This window comes from Nycticebus coucang, chromosome 21, assembly GCF_027406575.1.
Source record: "Nycticebus coucang isolate mNycCou1 chromosome 21, mNycCou1.pri, whole genome shotgun sequence".
Taxonomy (NCBI): domain Eukaryota; kingdom Metazoa; phylum Chordata; class Mammalia; order Primates; family Lorisidae; genus Nycticebus; species Nycticebus coucang.
This window is the reverse complement of record NC_069800.1, coordinates 43,030,770-43,049,019: the sequence shown is the minus strand read 5'-3', so window position 1 is coordinate 43,049,019 and position 18,250 is coordinate 43,030,770. Positions and strand designations below refer to the sequence as shown.

The following is an 18,250-nucleotide window of genomic DNA, read 5'->3' as shown; positions in this document are numbered from 1 at the left end:
CCCAGTATATAGTAAGTTCTGAATAAATACTGGCTGTTCTTATGAATACTATTGTTGCTTTTGTTACTTTAATTACACATTATTCTGGTCTCCTTGAAGGCAAGGGTGTTTTTCTGGTGCCTAACACTGTGCTTGGCAGTGACTACCCAAAACCATTTAATAGATAGATGGAATATCTTTCCTACCTTTTACCACTCACACACAGTCATGTGCTAATAGAATGAATCACAGAAAAGGTATCCTTCTTGGCTAATTTGGTAGATAAGAAAACTGGCCCAGTAAGGACCAGAAGCTTTACTGACTTAGTAAGTTGGCAGAAACAAGACTAGAACCCAAGGTTCCTACTTTGGAACAGATCATTTTTTTTCCCCATTTAATTAAGTTTGAGGTTTGAAAGTTCTAGGAAGCTAGGTTAGTGCTGCCCTCTTGCTGACAGTGTTTGGGAGACAGGTCCTCTTCCAAGGAGGTGGGGCAGGGGAGAAGGAGAAGATGAAGCAGAAACCACACCTCTGGACTGTGAAGTTACAGTCAAACAAGAGAAAAGCCTCTGTGTGAGATGGGTGCCTTTCCACGTTCACAGCAAGAACTTTAAGAAGGAAGGTCAGGGGCGGCGCCTGTGGCTCAAGGAGTAGGGTGCCGGTCCCATATGCCAGAGGTGGTGGCGGGTTCAAACCTAGCCCCGGCCAAAAAAACCCACAAAAAAAAAAAAAAAAAAAAAAAAAACAAGAAGGAAGGTCAGAGTCAACTGGAGCAGGGATAGATATTTCTGGAGGATTCAAAGAAGGAAAAGATAACGAAGACCAGCAAGGTGAACACCTTCTTGGACACAGGACCTTATGCACAGGATGGTGGTGAAGTTTCTCAGGGTTCTCACCAACCCCTAAACACAGCAAAACCCCAGACAGATAAGGAAGCAGGTTCACCTTGCTGAGCACCTTCTGTAATCAAGACACTGATCCCGCATATCACAGATGTTAATTACTACAGCAGCACCAATTTATAGATTAATTCCATTTTACAGATGAAGAAACCGAGGACCAGAAAGGTTCCTACAGGCACACCGCTACCAAGATGTTTCTGGATCCAAAGTCTGAATGCATTCTTTTTATTCAATTCTGGGGATTTTTTGTCTTCCTGTGGCAGGCTGCATTTTAAGTCTATTCATCCATTAATGAAGTGGCTGCCCTGTAAGTCAGTCTAATCATCAATCAGGATATGTGAAAAGTCTTCAAAAGCACCAAGGATATCTAAAAACTACCATGTTATAATTTATTCTTCTTGGTTTATTACAGCAGCTCTTCCATGTAACATTTTGTTAGCCTATTTGGAGTTAATAGTAATAATAATCATAATGAACTTTGATTAGGCACTTATTATGTGCCAGGCACTCTGCTAACTACCATATATGTATGGTCTCTGTAACCCTATGAGAAAGACACTGTGAAAGGTCAGTGTGGTGGGAAGGTTAAGACCATAGGATAGCTTTAGAATCGAACAGATTAGGTTTGACTCTCTAATCAGTTGCCATGTTTCCAGCTTAAAGACTGTGAGCAAGGGTGGCTCCCATAGCTCAGTGGGTAGGGCGCCAGCCACATACACTAAGACTGGGGGTTCAAACCCAGCTCGGGCCAGCTAAAAGCAATAACAACTGCAACAACAACAAAAAAATATAGCCGGGCATTGTGGTGGGCACCTGTAGTCCTAGCTACTTGGGAGGCTGAGGCAAGAGAATCGCTTATGCCTAAGAGTTTGAGGTTGCTGTGAGCTGTGATGCCATGGCACTCTACCCAGGGTGACAGCTTGTGACTCTGTCTCAAAAAGAAAGAAAAAAAAAAGACTGTAAGCAAGGCATTTAATATCTCTGGGCCACAGTTTTTTCATGTGTAAAATCTATGACCAGATAACAGTGCTAATGCCAAGTGCATAGCCCGGTCCCTGGCACAACGTAAACCGACTATAAACTACAGCAACTGTTATTGCTATGATGATAATTGTCATTTGGCTGATGTGGAAACATGGGCTGAGGAGGTTAAATAACTTGCTCAAGGTTACACAGCTAATGAAGGGCAGGGGATGAGATTCAAATCTAGACTTGCAAGACTACAAGCCCTTCCTTGGGGTACCAAGATGCATCCTTCCATTAAGCTAATGTTTTCAAACCCTTTAAAAAGGAGCTTTCTAATTCAGAGGCAATCTTTCTCCAGAATTAGTGAATCTAACTACACCGAGGGTCAGAGGTATCTCTTACTCAGGGAAAGCATCTGGGCAGAAAAAGCAAGGGAGGTAAACTTCTGGCTCTCCAGGGCAACATAAACAAGGTGACCTTTACAGAACGATCCAGAAGAGAAAGAGATGGTGCCTGCTGGTGTGTGGGGCAATGGCATGAAAGAAGGAACTAAAGAGAGGCGAGGAGGAGGAATGAGGCAGCGGAGAGAGCAGCGAGGTGGGCAGATGGGAAGGATTGATTGCATGGCAGTAGGGTAGGCAGGAAGTGGAGACTGGGACAAGAGCCCTGACCGGCCAGGGACATGGAGAGGTGGGGGCCTGGCTGGGAATGCCTCAAGGAAGATGAGGAGGCGTGAGATGGGGAATGCAAAAGGGGTGAGAAATATACAACAAACAGGAAAGCAAACAGCCGGAGGAATATAACTGGAAGGGTGCATGGTCCATCTCGTCATTTTGCAAGTGAGGAAACTGAGTCTGCATGAGGAAAGAAACTAACCCATAGTCACACACCAGTCAGCGGAACAGATGTAGAGCCAGGCCTCTGGACTCCCCCATTCGGAGTTCTTTGCAGCCGGGTGTGGGTGACTGAACGGCCACACCTGGCTATACAGAGACTCTTTCTGGACCAAGGTATAGATAAAGACCCCCAGGCAGTACAGACCCTGCTTCCTGTCCAGTCATTCTAAATCAGACTTCATGGCAAGGGTTCTCTCATACCTGCATTTTAAACAAGCTTCCCCAGGTGATATATCAGACTCAGCACTAATTTGAGATTTGGGAGAGAAAAAGCAAGAATCACTGGATAACTGAGGGGACAGGAGTGACAATAACTTCTAAGAAAGTCTGAGGACAGCAGGGAGCCATTTATGGCAAACTTACACTTCTAGACCAGCACTGTCCAACAGAAATAGAATGTAAGTCACATATGGAATTTAAAATTTTCCTAGATAACAGATTTTCTAGATAAAATTTCCTACATTTTCTATATATTTCTATTTTTCTAAAAGGTTCTAGGTAAATAGAAAATATTAATTTCAAAATTAAAATTCTAAATATTAATTGATGTTAAAATAATAAAAAAACACATGGCATTAATTTTAATAATACATTTTACTTAGCCCAATATATCCATTATCATTTCAATATAACCAATATAAAAATTATTGAGACAGTTTGTATTCTTCTTTTTTAATATTAAATCTTTAAAATCCTACACATATTTTAGGCACATTTCATTTCAGATTAGACAATTTCAAGAGCTATTATGCTCTGCATGGCTAGTGGTTACCATACCGGATGGCACAGAGGAACACTTCCCTCATTGTAGGAAGTTCCACAGAACAGCACTGGTTTAGTTCAGCCTTTTATTTTTATTTATTTATTTATTTTTTGAGACAGAGCCTCAAGCTGTCGCCCTGGGTAGAGGGCCGTGGCATCACAGCTCACAGCAGCCTCCAACTCCTGGGCTCAAGCAATTCTCCTGCCTCTGCCTCCCAAGCAACTGGGACTTCAGGCACCCACCACAACGCCTGGCTATTTTTTTCTTGGTTGCAGCCCTCATGGTTGCTTGGCGGGCCAGGGCTGGATTCGAACCCGCCAGCTCAGGTGTATGTGGCTGGCACCTTAGCTGCTTGAGCCACAGGCGCCGAGCCTCGTTTAGCCTTTTAAAGCAGAAAAATGTTCTGGTACTTTTTCTTCTGACATTAATGGGGGTGGTAATCAAAGGACAAAAAAGAAACATTATTGTATCTTTCTAGACAACACTGGTTTCCTTCCTTCAAGGAAAAGGGCAAAACGGACACCAGTTATTTGTGCGTCTTCGAGATGGATTTTTTTTCATTGTGGTAGAACACTTCAAATATGTTAAGTACACAAGTCTAAGTATAAATAAGAGCTTGACAAATTTTAAAATATGTATATACCCCCGTGTAATCCACCCAGTTGAAGATGGGACTGACATTTCCAGCAACCCAGAGGTTTCCTTGTGGCTCTTCCCTGGCAATACCACATCACGGAAGTGATGCCACTCTGACTTTCATCATTGGTTAGTTTTGCCTGTTTTTGGACTCCCTATGAATGGATCATACAATTTATACTTTTTGTGTCTGGCTTATTTCACTCAACTTAATGTCTATTGGATTTTGTTTTATAGGTCTGATAAAATGTGGTACATTTCCAGAGGGGCCAGAAGAGCTCCTTTCTCAATTTTGGCTACTAAAATGTCTCAATATCATCCCATTCCTTTTATTCACTAAGGTATTATTGATAGCGAGATTCTGGCTCCTGAAGGCCTGAGAAGTCAAGGGCTTGCAATCAAGAGAGACAGATGGGCGGCGCCTGTGGCTCAGTGAGTAGGGCGCCGGCCCCATATGCCGAGGGTGGCGGGTTCAAACCCAGCCCCGGCCAAACTGCAACAAAAAAATAGCTGGGCGTTGTGGCGGGCGCCTGTAGTCCCAGCTGCTTGGGAGGCTGAGGCAAGAGAATCGTGTAAGCCCAAGAGTTAGAGGTTGCTGTGAGCCGTGTGACGCCACGGCACTCTACCCGAGGGCAGTATAGTGAGACTCTGTCTCTACAAAAAAAAAAAAAAAAAAAGAGAGACAGATAAAAACAGATAGAGGACTCTGGTCATCATACCCCCTTGTCAACATCCAGTGACTATGATAGACAGAAACTCAGTGACAGGAATGTGGCATTGGGCCTAGTAGGACTGTTTCTATCTTTTAGTTTGTAGGCAATATCTAATAAGATCATGAGTGCTTCCATCCGTCCCAGCTCAAAACTTGCTGTTAATCCTTTCTCCCTTTTCTCACCACTTCTGTATTTATTTTCTGGGTCTGGGACCTGAAACCCCAAAGAAACTAAGGAACCAGTCTTCCTTCCCCTGCCCATTAACTTGTACCTGGTGGAGCTACCTCTCTCTCCCCTGAGCCACAATTCAGGAAGACAGGGGTCAAAGCTTCACTGGGGGTCTAACCACTTGGGTTCTCGGATGGCAATGACCCTCACAGGGTCTTTCTACTGCTTCCTCCTCTCCATGCCATGGCTGCTGAGCCTTAGAAGCCTTACCTGTGGCTTCTTGTCCCTCTCCTCCGGGGACGGGTCTGTTTCTCTGTATACGACAGCTTTGGTTACCAGCATATCCGGATGCTGCAATTTGGCCTCCTTGATGGCCAAAGCCAGGGCCTGGTGGAAAAGAACACAAAGTGAGGAACCTCAAATATCAAATACAGGAGAGACTATGGAGAATCACAGTCCCATTAGTGCACAGCTGGAGAAACTGAGGCCCAGGGATGAGCAAAGTAAAAAGGCAGAGACAGAGCTCGGGTCTTCTGGATCTTTCTGGCCCCCATTCAATGCCCCTTCCTTGAGGGGTCCTTATCTGAACAGGGTTAGCAAGAAGTGGATACCTTCTCTGCCCATAAAGCTAACTATCCATGAGTAACCCAATATAAGAAGGACTGGGGACTGGGTGGTGCCACTGGGAATAATGTTCTCTACCCCCATACCTGGTCTTGATCGACATCTTCATCCCCAGTAATGATGATTCGCTTCTCAATCCTCGTCTCAGAAAACCCTCCTTTCACAGTCTGTGGAGGGAGAGGGAGATGAGGTCACTCTTGGGTCCTGCTGGGACAGCAGCCACAACAGGGCACCTACCCGAAGTATTGCTCAAGAACAAGGCTGAGAACCAGGAGTTACCTTCTCTCCTGACTTCCTTGGTTTTTCTCTCTTCTAGTTTTGGGACATCAAACTGCAGATCTTGCCTGGTTGCTGCTACTGCCCCAATTACTCAGCTGCTCCATCTAGGTCTTCCGAGCCCAGCTCCCTGACTCTGGCTGGCAATGTCCTGCTTCCAGCCTCACAGTTCTGGGCCTTTCTGCCTGGTACAGACCCCTACATGTGTATATGTCCTTGCTCAGCTCACCAGGCTGTGAGCTCTTGAGGGCAAGGCCTGTCTATATTATCTCTGTATCCTTTCCTCCCCAACTCCCTTGCCCACTCTGACCAGGGTGATGCTGAATGCAGATTTGTCAAATGAACACATGAATGAAATGTGAATGGTGACAAAGTTCTATCTTAAATGACTCAGAACGATACTACAAGAGAAAATTGCATTGATGATACTCATGATCTCCAAGGTTTTCTAAAGGTGGGAGGATTGGATGAATTTAGAAGCCAAGGCAGGACCTCATTGTTTGACATGTTAAAGGAGGGTGGTGGCTGCAGGAAATCCCAGCTGGGGTCAAGAGTGGACAGAAAGAGAAGAGGGGCTCCCAGTTGGCAGGGCCAAGAGGGACTTTGGGAAGAAGAGCTTTCTGAGCTGTATGCTGTGTGGCATGTGATGTAAAACCTTCCCAAAGAGCTTTCAGAGAAGTCAACATTATTCACTAATGCTTCTGGTGAGAAGGGGTTCTTTGTGGGAATGTAAAAAAGTACTGGGCCTTGCAGAGCAGCGGGCAGGGGCTGGGACAGAGTCTGTGTGCACAAAGGGCTGGTGCTGCTGACCATACTTCTCTGATAGCTCATCAGGACCGCCAACTCACCCAGGCTCAACCTGGCTCCTTCAGGCTTCCAACCCTTGCTGGCCCCCTTGCCTTCCTCCTTCCATGTGTTAGCCAGCCTGCCTCTCACCCCTTGTCCTCATGGTCTGAGTCAGGCTGATGCACTCAGGAAGGCCCCCTCCTCTGGTCTTTTCTCTTCCCTCCCCTGCTCCAAGTCCCGCCCTGGTCCAGACCTTCTCCCCATTCACTCTCCATACCTCTCCCTCTTCTTTCTCCTATCTGCACCTCTGGGTAGACCTAACATGCTCTCCTTAAATTCACTGGGTCATTACTAATTTAAAAATCTTCATGGCTTTCCATCTTAAGACTCAGATCCTCCACAATCAAATGTGTCCTGGTATTAGCTTTAGTTGGTCTATATTCTGTTTCCCCTTTCCCCCAGTGCAACTGAATTTCCCCATTGCATACTCTAGTGCTTCTCATTTCCCCCCAACTTATGGCTGCCTCCAGCCAACATAAAGCTAATGCTTACTAACGTTTGCTCAACAAACAAACAAATAAGCAAACACGCAGTTTCTGCTCCTGTCTTCTGCTTTGCTTAGAACATCTGCATTTGTCTTCTCCTCCCTCTGGAGTCCTACCTGGCTTCCTAAGACCCTGCTCAAACTCTCTTTTTTTCCAGGAAAGGCTTCCTGACTCTTGTGGAGCCTCCTGTACATCAACCCCCTCCAAATTCCTCCAGCCCTAAAGGTCTATAAGAAGCAAAAGCCATGGTTCACAATTACTTCAAAGGAAAGGGTCTCATCCCCCCAGCCTGGCTATCAATGCTGTATGGAAAAGGCCTGTGCTTAGGAAGACATGTGACACAGGACAAAGTGCACAGTATTCCAGAAACTGGTGACACTACACGTCTTCTTTGCCTGCATTACAAACTGAGAAGCCAAAATAGATCAACAATAAGGACCTCTGTACCTACAGCCCAGCTGGGGCATGGGGCGCCCTGCTGCTACTCACTTTGGTAACATGGGTGGTGGTGGAGGTTGAGAGGGTTTCCGCAGTGGCGCCGTAGGTGCTGGTGAGGACATCTTTCCCGATGATCTGCAGAATACAACCACCCCCCACCCCGATGTCAGGTAAGGACACTGGGCTCTGCAGAGGTGGGGATGGGGTGGGGTAGACCAAGGGACCCTGGCAGGGGCCCCAGAAAAGTGATGTTTTGAAGCCAAGATGCTTTGAACCATTAAGAATCCAAGAATACTAGAATCTTCAGAATCCTATACCCATAATATTCTCAAACCCTGAAATCTAAGATTCCTAGATCCCATGATTCCTAAGGCCCAGAATCCTAACAACGTCCTAAAATTTAAAGATCCTGGAATCTTAGAAGAATGCACAGAGGGGTCCAAGATGGAAACAGAGCCCTCCCAATCCCCCATCCTGTCATAGCCAGGAACATGCTTTCTCCAGGGCTAGACAATTAGAACATCAGACTCAGAGAATGAAAGAGCTGGAATAGATCTCACAGTAACAGACTTTGGGATAGCCACTAACAGAGCCAGGGCCAGAATCCAAGCCTCTGGACTCCTAGCCCATTGCTCTTCCTGGTCAGTAAGGATAGCAGATGCAAAAGAGCTATCAAAGGTGCCACAAAGGTGAGGGGCTGCTTCACCCTCACACTGTCAGTGCTCTGCTTACATGTGAGGGGAAGGGAGGAGGACAACTGGTGAGACTCTGTGGGCATCCAAAAATGGCCCAATTTCTTGCCTCTGATCTTAAAAGGGCATCTTCTGAGCTCAATGCTGCACTTGCTGATGGCCAGGCCTGGGCCCATGCCCACTTTCTCAGCTTGGAGTCCCCTAGCCTGAGCTGGCCTTGCCCACTTACCGGAGAAAGAGAACGGATTTCCGTGGCCACCGTCTGTGGGCCTGGGATCATGGCAGCTGCCCCCTTCCCGGACTTGAGACTGTTCTCCTGGGGAAACAATAGTGCTCAGATGGCCAGGTCTCGGGTGGGCAGGCCCCCAGGATGGCCAGAGCATGCGGCCATATAGCTCAAATGGCCACAAGGTAGAGCAGCGACAGTGGAAGCAAAGAACTGAAAGCATTATTCAGTTCAGTCTCCTCTCATTCATCCCTTGCTCGCTCACTTGCACACTTGCACACTTGCTCATTCAACAAACATTTAGGGAGTGTCTGGTGTGAGGGACACTGTGGTGAACAAGATGTGGGATTGTCTCCAGAAGTGCTCACAAAGAAGTTGAGAGATTCAGGCTCCTATCCTGGCCCTGCCACCTTTGAGCCATGTGACTTGGAACTGAGCCACTTCTTTACGGGCTTCGTGGAAGCATCTGTAAAAACAGACCTTGCCTCACACATACAGAGGCCTTATGAGGCTAACAGAGAAGAAAGGGCTTTGTAAACTAAAATCTATAGGATAAATCTAGGACTGTAAGTTGTCTATTTGGAATATAATAGTAATGACTGTTTTCTGAGTACTTGCCAGGTGTAGGTATTATACTAAGGATGTCGCATGCGTTAGCTCATTTAATCTTCACAACACCTGTAGGGAATAGTTTTTAATATTCCTCTTTCGCAGATAAGAAAGTGGAGGGCAAGAGAATGTTAATTTGCTTGTTCAAGTCCCCCAGCAAGTCAGTGATAGAGCTGGAATTGAACTTTAGGTGGTTAGACACCAAGTCCAACATGTGCTTTCTGCACCACTTTGCCCTTGGAACTCTTATCCTTAAGCCAGTTCTCCTGGTCTCACCTTGGGTTCTAACTGCTGGATCTTCCTGGAATTGTTCACACATCCGGCCAGGGGCCCAGCGACCTGCTTTTACCTCTCATTTTCTGCACTATCCAGGGCTCGGCCTTGCCTGTGCAGGGACCCAGAACTTTGCCCATTCTGTAGCTCCTGAGGAGCCTGACCTGTGCATGGCACTAGAGCTGGAACTCTGCCTACCAAGGAGCAGGTGAGAACAGAACCCTGCTACCTTTCCCCTGCCTCTCTCCATCTGAGACTTTCAGTGACCTGGTGCTTGGCACCGCACCACAAGGCCTGTTCTCAGATGCACCTGTAGTCCAGAACATGGCCTAGCAGCAGATCTTCAAAGGGTAGCTTCCAGGTTCGAAGCTTCCTTTCTCCTGGCTTAGGAAACGGCCACTAGCCCCTTTGAATTTTAGTGTCATGCTGGAACATTGTCCCCTAAAGCCTCTTATTATCTCATTGCTGCCTCTTTCCCAGGCAAAGCCACGCCTCCACTTTTACACTAAAACAGAGGCCACTACTGGGGACACAGGTCATTCAAATCAAGACACCATCTGCTCTTCCTCGCCTCCCCTGTAACTTTAGCCAGTCCCCTCTCCTGTCTCAAGGATACGCAGTTCCTCCTTTTGGCCAAGGCAAACGTCTCACCTCACCTCCTCCACACTGAAGTTCTTCTCACTTGCCAGCCACTCTCTGGGCTACCTCAGCCACTCCAGAGCCTCTGCTGAATCACTGAGGCCCAGGTCCTCTATTCCTTCATCTATAGCCCAGGTATTTTCAAACTTTTTTTTTTTTTTTTAATTCTATAATGCACAGGATTTCAAACCTTTAAAACAATTGTCTCCTAGACATCATCTTCTGGAAATGTCCCACAGACACCTCAGACTTAGCTGATTTCAAATGGAATTTGCTGCACCAAAGAGAATTTTCCTCTAGTGCAGGTGTGTTCAACCTTTTTTTTCTTTTCTGCCCTACATTGAAAGAGTAAGAGTTGTCCCAAGCCACACATTAAATACACAAAGACAAATGAAAGCTAATTAGGAAAAAACAAACAAACAAAAAAGGGTCTGTACATATTTTTCCTGATATCTGACACCACAGATAACCAAAAAAAGTTCTCACAAAATCAGCATGTGGCCCATGGGTCAGGTTAGACACCCCTGCTCTAGTGCTCTCTGTTTACATCAGCAGTTCTTGAACTTGAGGGTCATTAGCTGGGGGGCTTGTGAAAACACAGACTGCTGGGCCTCACCCCCGAGTCTCTGAGTCAATAGGTCAGGAGTGGGGTCCAAGAATTTGCCTTGCTAACAAGTTTCTGGGACTATACTTTGAGAACTGCAGGCTACTGTGTGTCATCACCAGCCCATCTTTCCTCCTCCTGTACCCTGAATATTCTTACCTATGACTAAATCTGTACTTCCCTTCCTCTAGACATCCCTTGACCCTCACCCCTCCTCAGCATCCACCTCCTCACCCTCCAGCCCACCTCTGCCTGGGCACTGGCCTCTAAGCTGGTTCTCTGCCTTCTCTTCCTGTCTCTCAGTGGCTCCTGGCCCCCAGAGCTCAGGAACGCTGTCTGTCTTCTTCAGTACTGTGCCTGGCACAGAACTTCACACAGTGTGGGTATTCAAGAAATACATGTTGAAGGAAGGAAAGAAGGAGAAAGGGGAGAGGGGGAGGTAGGAACTTTTGCTCCAGTCCCTGCTCCACACAGGTTGCTAGAATAACCTTTCTAAAACACAGAAACATAGATTTGATGACATCATCAAAATTTAAGTGATTCCCCATTGTCTGCGGGATGAACATTGAACTTGGAATATGACATTTGGGGCCTTTCAAACTCTGGCCCAGCCTTCCTTTCCAGCCTCTTCTGCCCCTGTTCCTGCTGCAGCCACCTGACACCTGGCTTCCCTGACTACTTGTCTATGCTCCTGTACTTCCCTGCCTGTACCTGCTCCTCCCACTGTCTAGAATGCCTCCCCCCAAGGCCTGCATCTTAACTTAGCCTACAGGTAGTGCCCTCCCCAGCTCCTCCCGGCAGAGGTGTCATTCCATGGTCCCTAGGATAGCATTATTACACTGATCCATGAAGGAAGGACAGAGATAACCGAAGCTCACATCTACAGACCACTTACTATGTGCCAGGAACTATTCTCAGTAGAGAACACAGATCCTTTAATTCATCCTCACATCAACCCTTGGAGGTATGTATTATTATTGCCCTCCACTCCCATCCCATTTTACAGAAGTAGAAACTGAGGCTTGGAGAGGTTTATGTAACTTGCCCAAGGTCATCCAGCCAAGATGTAGGAGAGCTGGGCCTTGTTCACCACTGTGTGCCCGGAACCTAAATACAGGGGTGCAGCACATGAAAGGTGCTCACGATGATAATTCGAATGAATGAATCCTAGCAGGAAGTATATTTTCTTTAACCCTGTAAACCCATTCCAAGAAGAGTAGAGACTAATAAATGTTTTTGGAACAAATGGATGGATGGATGGATGGATGGATGGATATGGATGGTAAATGAATGGTGTAATTGCCTGTTCACCAGAAGGACGAATTTAAATTAGCCTTACAAGCATCCCGATGATACGTGGTGAAGGGCTATAGGAGAGGAGGAACTGAGTGACCAGGAAAAGTGTGCAAGCTGGTGACCACTTTGGGTTTACTGATCTCAAACTCTCCATTTATTCAAAACCTACCTGGTGGGTAGTCCCCCCTTCAGGCGTTTGGCAAGAGAAAGCATTTGAAAACAATTTCTTAGCAGTTCAAGAACAATCTGGCTCAGGCATTACTACCTTCTCTAGCCCCAGCCCCATGTGGCCAGTGTCCATAATGGTCAGGAGAAGGCAGCAGAGTAGAATGGTTGGGTGAAAGTGCAGCTTCTGGTGTCAGAGTGCCTAGGATTAACCTAGCACTACCACTTATTGGTTATGTGACCTTGGGTGAGCCACTTTACCTCTCTGAACTTCAGTTTCGTCATCTATAAAGGATGTAGAAGAAAAAGCATCTAGCTCACGGTCTCTGTGAAGATCCAGTGAGATGATCCATTCCAAACTCTCAGCACACTGCCTAGAACCACAAGCTATGTGCCGAATACTCTGTTCTGTTTCATCATTAAAGGATTTAATGTTATTGGAGTCTCTTAGAAAACTGCAGAATGGGGATTATTGGCATTATACAGATGAGGACACCTGGGGCCAAGGACTATTCTTCATGGGTCAGTCAGCAAATAGGTAGCAGAATCACAAGATCCCTCAGGAGGTGGCCCAAAATCCTAAGTTTCCAATTCGAGTTCACTGCACGCCATCTTCTGACCAAGGCAAGGAAGTTGTCCAAGACTCAAGAAAATGTACAGCCACCAGGATGGGCCAACAGGAATTCTCAGGCACAGAGTTCAGACTGGAAGTGTGATTTGCCAGTAGGATCTTAATTTTTTTTTTTTTTAAGAGACAGAGCCTTGCTCTGTCACCCAGACTGGAGTGCAGCAGCATGATCACAGCTTTACTGTAACCTTGAATTCCTAGGCCCAGGTGATCCCTCTGCCTCAGCCTCCCAAGTAGATGGGACCAGAGGCATGCACCACCATGCTCAGCTACACCAGTGGAATCTTGATATGAGATGAGATTCATGTGTGCCAATAATCAAACAGTCCCACCTTCCCTCATCTCAGCCCATGGCTGAGGACCCAAGATTCCATCCCTCACATTATTTCATTTGGAAAACTGAGGTCTCACTGTGTGTCCTGTGCAACTAAGGTACCAGACAATAATATTTGACTAGTGCAGAGGGCAGCTGAGGACTTCCTGAAGCAGCCAGGCAAGGTTAGCTTGTTATCTGGCTGTTCTGAGAAGGGCAAAGGGGCCGGTCCAAGAGCGAGGCCTTCCAGTTTCTGCTTACCATAGTGGTTGATATGGTCTCTGTGGTGATGGAGGGAGTGGTAGTTATGAACTCCTTCCCCACTGAGGCACTCCCATCAACCTGCTGGCCAGAGGAGGTATCATTAGAGATAGAGTCAGATACACCGCGGCATCTGTCACCTTGCGTCACAGCATTCCCAGTTACAAAGTGACAGGCTGTGAGAGTGGGCATTACTATGGTGGTCCACGTGTAAACCAAATTACAGAGGGGCCTCACAGACTTTCCATTTCATTTCACCCATTTAATTTGACAAAGAAAAAATAATCCTAGACAACTGGACAAATTCTATCCAACCTCTGACCCAGTAATCCCTAGGAAGTTAGTCTTTGGATACAAACTTTGAAAAGTACACTAAGAAATATCACTAGACAAAAACAACCACAGGTCCCATCAATGGAAAATGGAAAAATAAATTAAGATTCACCTTCTGAGTGAGACTAAGAAGAATAAGGCGGGTCTATCTAGACAAAAAGGAGTGAGCCCTTCAAATTATTATTATGATTATTATGATTATTATTATTTTCAGGTTTGTATCCAAATTGCACAGGCTCATGACTTCAGGTAACTTTATTTTTGGCCCCAGGTCAGGTCTCCCAAAGGGTTGAAAAAATTATAAAGGAAAAAAGGTAAGGTATAAAAGAAAATGCTTGCTTTTGTGTAAAAAATTTAAGTATATAGAGATGTAGGTATCTGTGTTGGAATCTGCATAAATTTTTTTCTGGGACATATCCTAAGAAATATTTCATTTTGTTCTGTTTGAATTTTATAATTATGAATACTTTCTTTGTTGTTTTGTTTTGATATCAATTAAGGGTTACTAGACTGTGGAATTTGGGGCCACTTTCAGTTTCTTTACACTTTTTGGCATGGAAACAAAACAAAACAAAACACATGTTACTAAAAGAAAACAGGCCAGAGGAGGAAAGCAGTTTGTCCTAGGTCAAAAGCTCATCAGAACTTGAGAGTCTTGACCTGTAGTAGGCAGCCTCATAAACCCTAGCATCATTACAAAAGTGGGAGAAGAAATTCTGGGAACAAAAGAGTTGCCTACGTTATGCTGGTTCATGTCTTATGTCAGTTCTTTTTTTTGTAGAGACAGTCTCACTTCATTGCCCTTGGTAGAGTGCCATAGTGTCACATCTCACAGCAACCTCCAGCTTAGGCGATTCTCTTGCCTCAGCCTCCCGAGTAGCTGGGACTACAAGCGCCTGCCACAACAACCAGCTATTTTTTTGTTGCAGTTTGGCTGGGGCTGGGTTTGAACCCACCACCCTCGGTATATGGGGCCGGTGCCCTACTCACTGAGCCACAGGCGCCACCCTTATGTCAGTTCTTGAAACAGACTGGACTCAGGGTAAAAAAAAGAAAAAGACCTGAGAACTGTAGTTTTTCTGGCCAGGAAAAACTAATAGGATATTCTCTCAGACCCACCCTCTTAATTTTCGAAGTTTAAAAACCACAAAAGGAACATAAGGAATGCACCATAAGACGTATACCTGTGCCTATTCATGACTGCCTTCTGCGGAGTGCTAAGCACACTTCATCTTGTTAAGATAACTGATTTTTCCCCCACTTTGTTCATTTTACCAATCTGATGTGGAATCTCCCCGTGCATAAAAAATGACCCAAGGTGAGCTGTTCTGACTGAAGCTGGATTGGGATCTCTCCCTCTTCTCTCCCCAAGCATCTCCTGGGACACCTCAATAAATCTCTCCAACTCCTTCAAGCAGTCTGAAAACCAAGGTCCTAATCCACTAGCCATTAGTCCTCCCGATACTCCCAGGAAAAAGGGGGATTCAGGACCATTCCCACTTTTATAGATGGGAAAATTGAGACTTTAGGAGGTATAGTGTGTCCAGGACAAGAACTTGCTCCAACCCTTGACCCTCACAGCTCAGAGAGACATCGGGATTAGAATGGGGGTTCCAGGAAAGCCAAGGTGGGAAAGGTTGGCCAAGGGGCTTGGACACAGCAGTGGGGACTCCACCCCCAAATACTGAATACTTTTGCTCAGGGTACATGGGAAGGTGCAGGTTACCTGTGTGTGATCCACAGTGGTGACTCTGGTCTGCAGTACAGCCTCTGGCTCAATCTTCTTTCTAATGGCTAGACTGCTGACAGTCATGGTTTCCGTTTTCACGGGCTGTAGGGACATGAGGGAGAATGCTCCGTAACTCAAGCTCCAGCATGATTCCTGTTCACAGACCAACTGTGGCATAGGGTCATCAGGTTATCTCCTACCACCACAGCTGGCCAAGGGGTCTGGAAGGGCATGCAGGTCAGGGTGAAAGAGGTAGGGTGTTATATCACAGATAAACAGCCTGAGAGCCAGAATTGGCACCAGGAAGGCCTGCCCCACACCCCTGTACCATACAAATTCATGGTGGTTGCATGCTGCCATTAGAAGAACATTCACTATCCCATTAATATACTCTGTGCTAGGCCCCATACTAAGTGTTTCCCTTACATACATGAGTGCCTGAACCCTGGAAGACTTCAATGACCTTCCAGCTGCTTCAGCTGAACTCTTTTAGAGCAGGAGCCACACATGCTTAAACAGCAGTTCTCAACCTATGGGTTGTGACCAATGAAAATATATCCTGCATATCAGATATTTACATTATGATTCATAACAGTAGCAAAATGACAGTTATGAAGTCGCAACAAAAATAATTTTATGGTTGGGGGTCACCACAACATGAAGAACTGTATTAAAGGGTCGCAGCATTAGGAAGGTTGAGAACCACTGTGCTTAAGGCTTCCAGAGGGCCAGGCAGGAGATATACATGAGTGAAGCAGGCTCCCTGAGGACTGGGGTGGAATGGAAAGCATGTGGGATGCCACTCAGGTGTGCCCAGCTGTGACCGTGGCCTCTGAGTGACTGAGTTTTTTTAAAAGTGTAAGCAAATCTTAGATTTTATATCAAATGTCCTGATTTTTAAACCAGAGTCAAAGAAAATACATCTACTGGCCAGATTAGGTCTGGGACCACCAGTTTACAGCCTTGACTCTAGAAGTCTAGAGTCCTCCACCGGGCCTAATTCCTGACCATACTCACTATAGGTTTTAACATATGAGAGCTAGCTTGTTGTCTGGTTGGGGGGGGTGATGGTGAGGGGGATTCTTATAGGGGGTTAGAATCCTGCAATCCAGCCATTCATTCATTTAATCATTTGTTAGTACCTAGTAGATGACAGGTGGGGAGCTGCCACCTGTTGGGAGAGCAGGCTTGTCTACCACTCACCTGACTACTCAGGGTCATGCTGGAGCAGAAGCATTCATTACAGAATAAGGGGGCTGTGCGGGAAATATTTCCACCCAGGGTGGTCAGGAAATCTTTTACTAGGGCAATGACATCTGAACTTTGCCCTGAACTTGATAGTTTTGCAAGGCACAGAAAGGAAGAAAAAAACCTTCTACCCAGAGAGTAGAGTCCAGAGGATACATTTATATTTCAGTGCCTGAAAAGTGGGGGAGAGAGGCTGGGGCTAAAGGAGATGAGGGGTCAAAGAAATGATGTGGACAGAGATGTATCATATCTTAGAAAGATCCCTTTGCAGCTCTGCAGAAGAGGGCCACAAAGTGGAGAGGCCCAGACAGAGTCTGTCCTTCCGCAATGACCATATTTTCTCTTCTCCAGGAGTCCCCACTGCCACCCTGAGACTCCAGGGCCAGATGGATTTAAACTGCTGCCCCTTCCTCAGGAAGCCCAGGCCCCTGGGAGACCAGCCAGGATCAGGAAAAATCATTCAACTTTCAGACCAGCTGCAGGAGCCCCTGAGAATCTACAGATACATGCTCTCTGCAGGTGCCATGCAATATGGGCAAGGGGAGGAGGAGTCAAGTAAGACCAGACTGTCCATCATCGCTTGACCTTAGCAAGCGATGGGGTCGCAAGGTTAAAACGCCAAGGAACACATGTTAGGGGTAAACTGACAAGGCAAACATGCGAGTGCAGACCCATGCTGCTCTGCGTGGGGCAGTCATGCAACACGAGACAGAGCTTCAGGCTGCAGGCCGGCTGGCAGTCTTCTCACAGGTGGCCCAGGGCCCTCTGAGCATCACTGCCCAGTGGGCCGGGTCTCGATGAAGCTCCACCGTACCTCAAACTGGGGCATATCGGGGGTGGAGCAGGCCCCTCGATCTGGGCTGTCCTCAATGCCCCCAGATTCATCATCCTGGCTGGGGGCTCCCTTGCTGAGGTCCCGGGAGAACACCAGGCCTTCTGTTTCTGAGTCGCTTTTGTCTCGGTCGAGCTCAGGAAGGCTGCGGGAGAAGTCTTCAAAGGCGCTGCCGTGGTAGTCACCAATAACCGTGAAGTCCACCTCAGCCTCCAGGCTGGACGTGGAGCTGACCGTGATGCTGGAACACTTGCGCTCAATAGCCAGGTGGTTGTCCTTCAGGAACACTGCATCCCTCTCCTGTTCCTGGTCCTCATCTCCTGTGTCACTCTCGGGGGCCCGGGGACGTGGTGGTTTGACTTTCTCCTCCGAGCCCTCCCTCAGCCCTGCTCTCTATGGCCAGATAAAATCAAAGGAGTGGGGATGTGGGGTAGGGAGAGAGAGAGAGAGAGAGAAAGAAATCAAGATGGTGAGTTCAGAAGAAATCTTGGGGCTGTGTCGACATCCTGATGGAAGAGCAGGTCAGGAAATGAAAAACACTTCCAGGAAAGATTCCTTTAAACCATAACAAGCTTTAAAAAAAAAAACAAAAAAAACCCCAAAACTTCTCAAGAGTGGGGATGCTCCTTTCTGATGGTCTCACACTGATGGCAAAGCAAGTACAAAGCAAACATCCTGCCAGTAAGTTCTGGACAGGAGGCTCCATCCAAA

At 46.6% G+C, this 18,250-nt stretch overlaps 1 protein-coding gene and 1 long non-coding RNA gene across 26 annotated transcripts in view; one reads left to right on the top strand and one right to left on the bottom strand.

Annotated features, from left to right (window-relative positions):
* Positions 1–18,250, bottom strand: part of EPB41L1 (erythrocyte membrane protein band 4.1 like 1) — a 124,582-nt gene that overhangs the window by 4,250 nt on the left and 102,082 nt on the right. For 13 of the 24 annotated variants that reach the window (XM_053573523.1, XM_053573524.1, XM_053573521.1 and 10 more), the window contains 7 exons: positions 17,522–17,932; positions 15,457–15,561; positions 13,398–13,481; positions 8,613–8,699; positions 7,743–7,826; positions 5,733–5,813; positions 5,293–5,409 (listed from right to left, as the gene is read on the bottom strand). In XM_053573523.1, coding sequence (XP_053429498.1) covers positions 5,293–5,409; positions 5,733–5,813; positions 7,743–7,826; positions 8,613–8,699; positions 13,398–13,481; positions 15,457–15,561; positions 17,522–17,932 — 969 coding nt within the window. The remainder of the gene's footprint in view (positions 1–5,292; positions 5,410–5,732; positions 5,814–7,742; positions 7,827–8,612; positions 8,700–13,397; positions 13,482–15,456; positions 15,562–17,521; positions 17,933–18,250) is intronic. The other 11 variants (XM_053573525.1, XM_053573529.1, XM_053573536.1 and 8 more) reach the window with 5 other exon arrangements.
* Positions 7,728–18,250, top strand: part of LOC128573362 (uncharacterized) — a 40,323-nt gene continuing 29,800 nt past the window's right edge. The window contains exons 1-2 of one of the 2 annotated variants that reach the window (XR_008376445.1): positions 7,728–7,861; positions 9,591–9,699. This is a non-coding gene — a long non-coding RNA (uncharacterized LOC128573362). Of the gene's footprint in view, positions 7,862–8,708; positions 9,700–18,250 lie in introns of those variants that run through there. The other variant, XR_008376444.1, reaches the window with a different exon arrangement.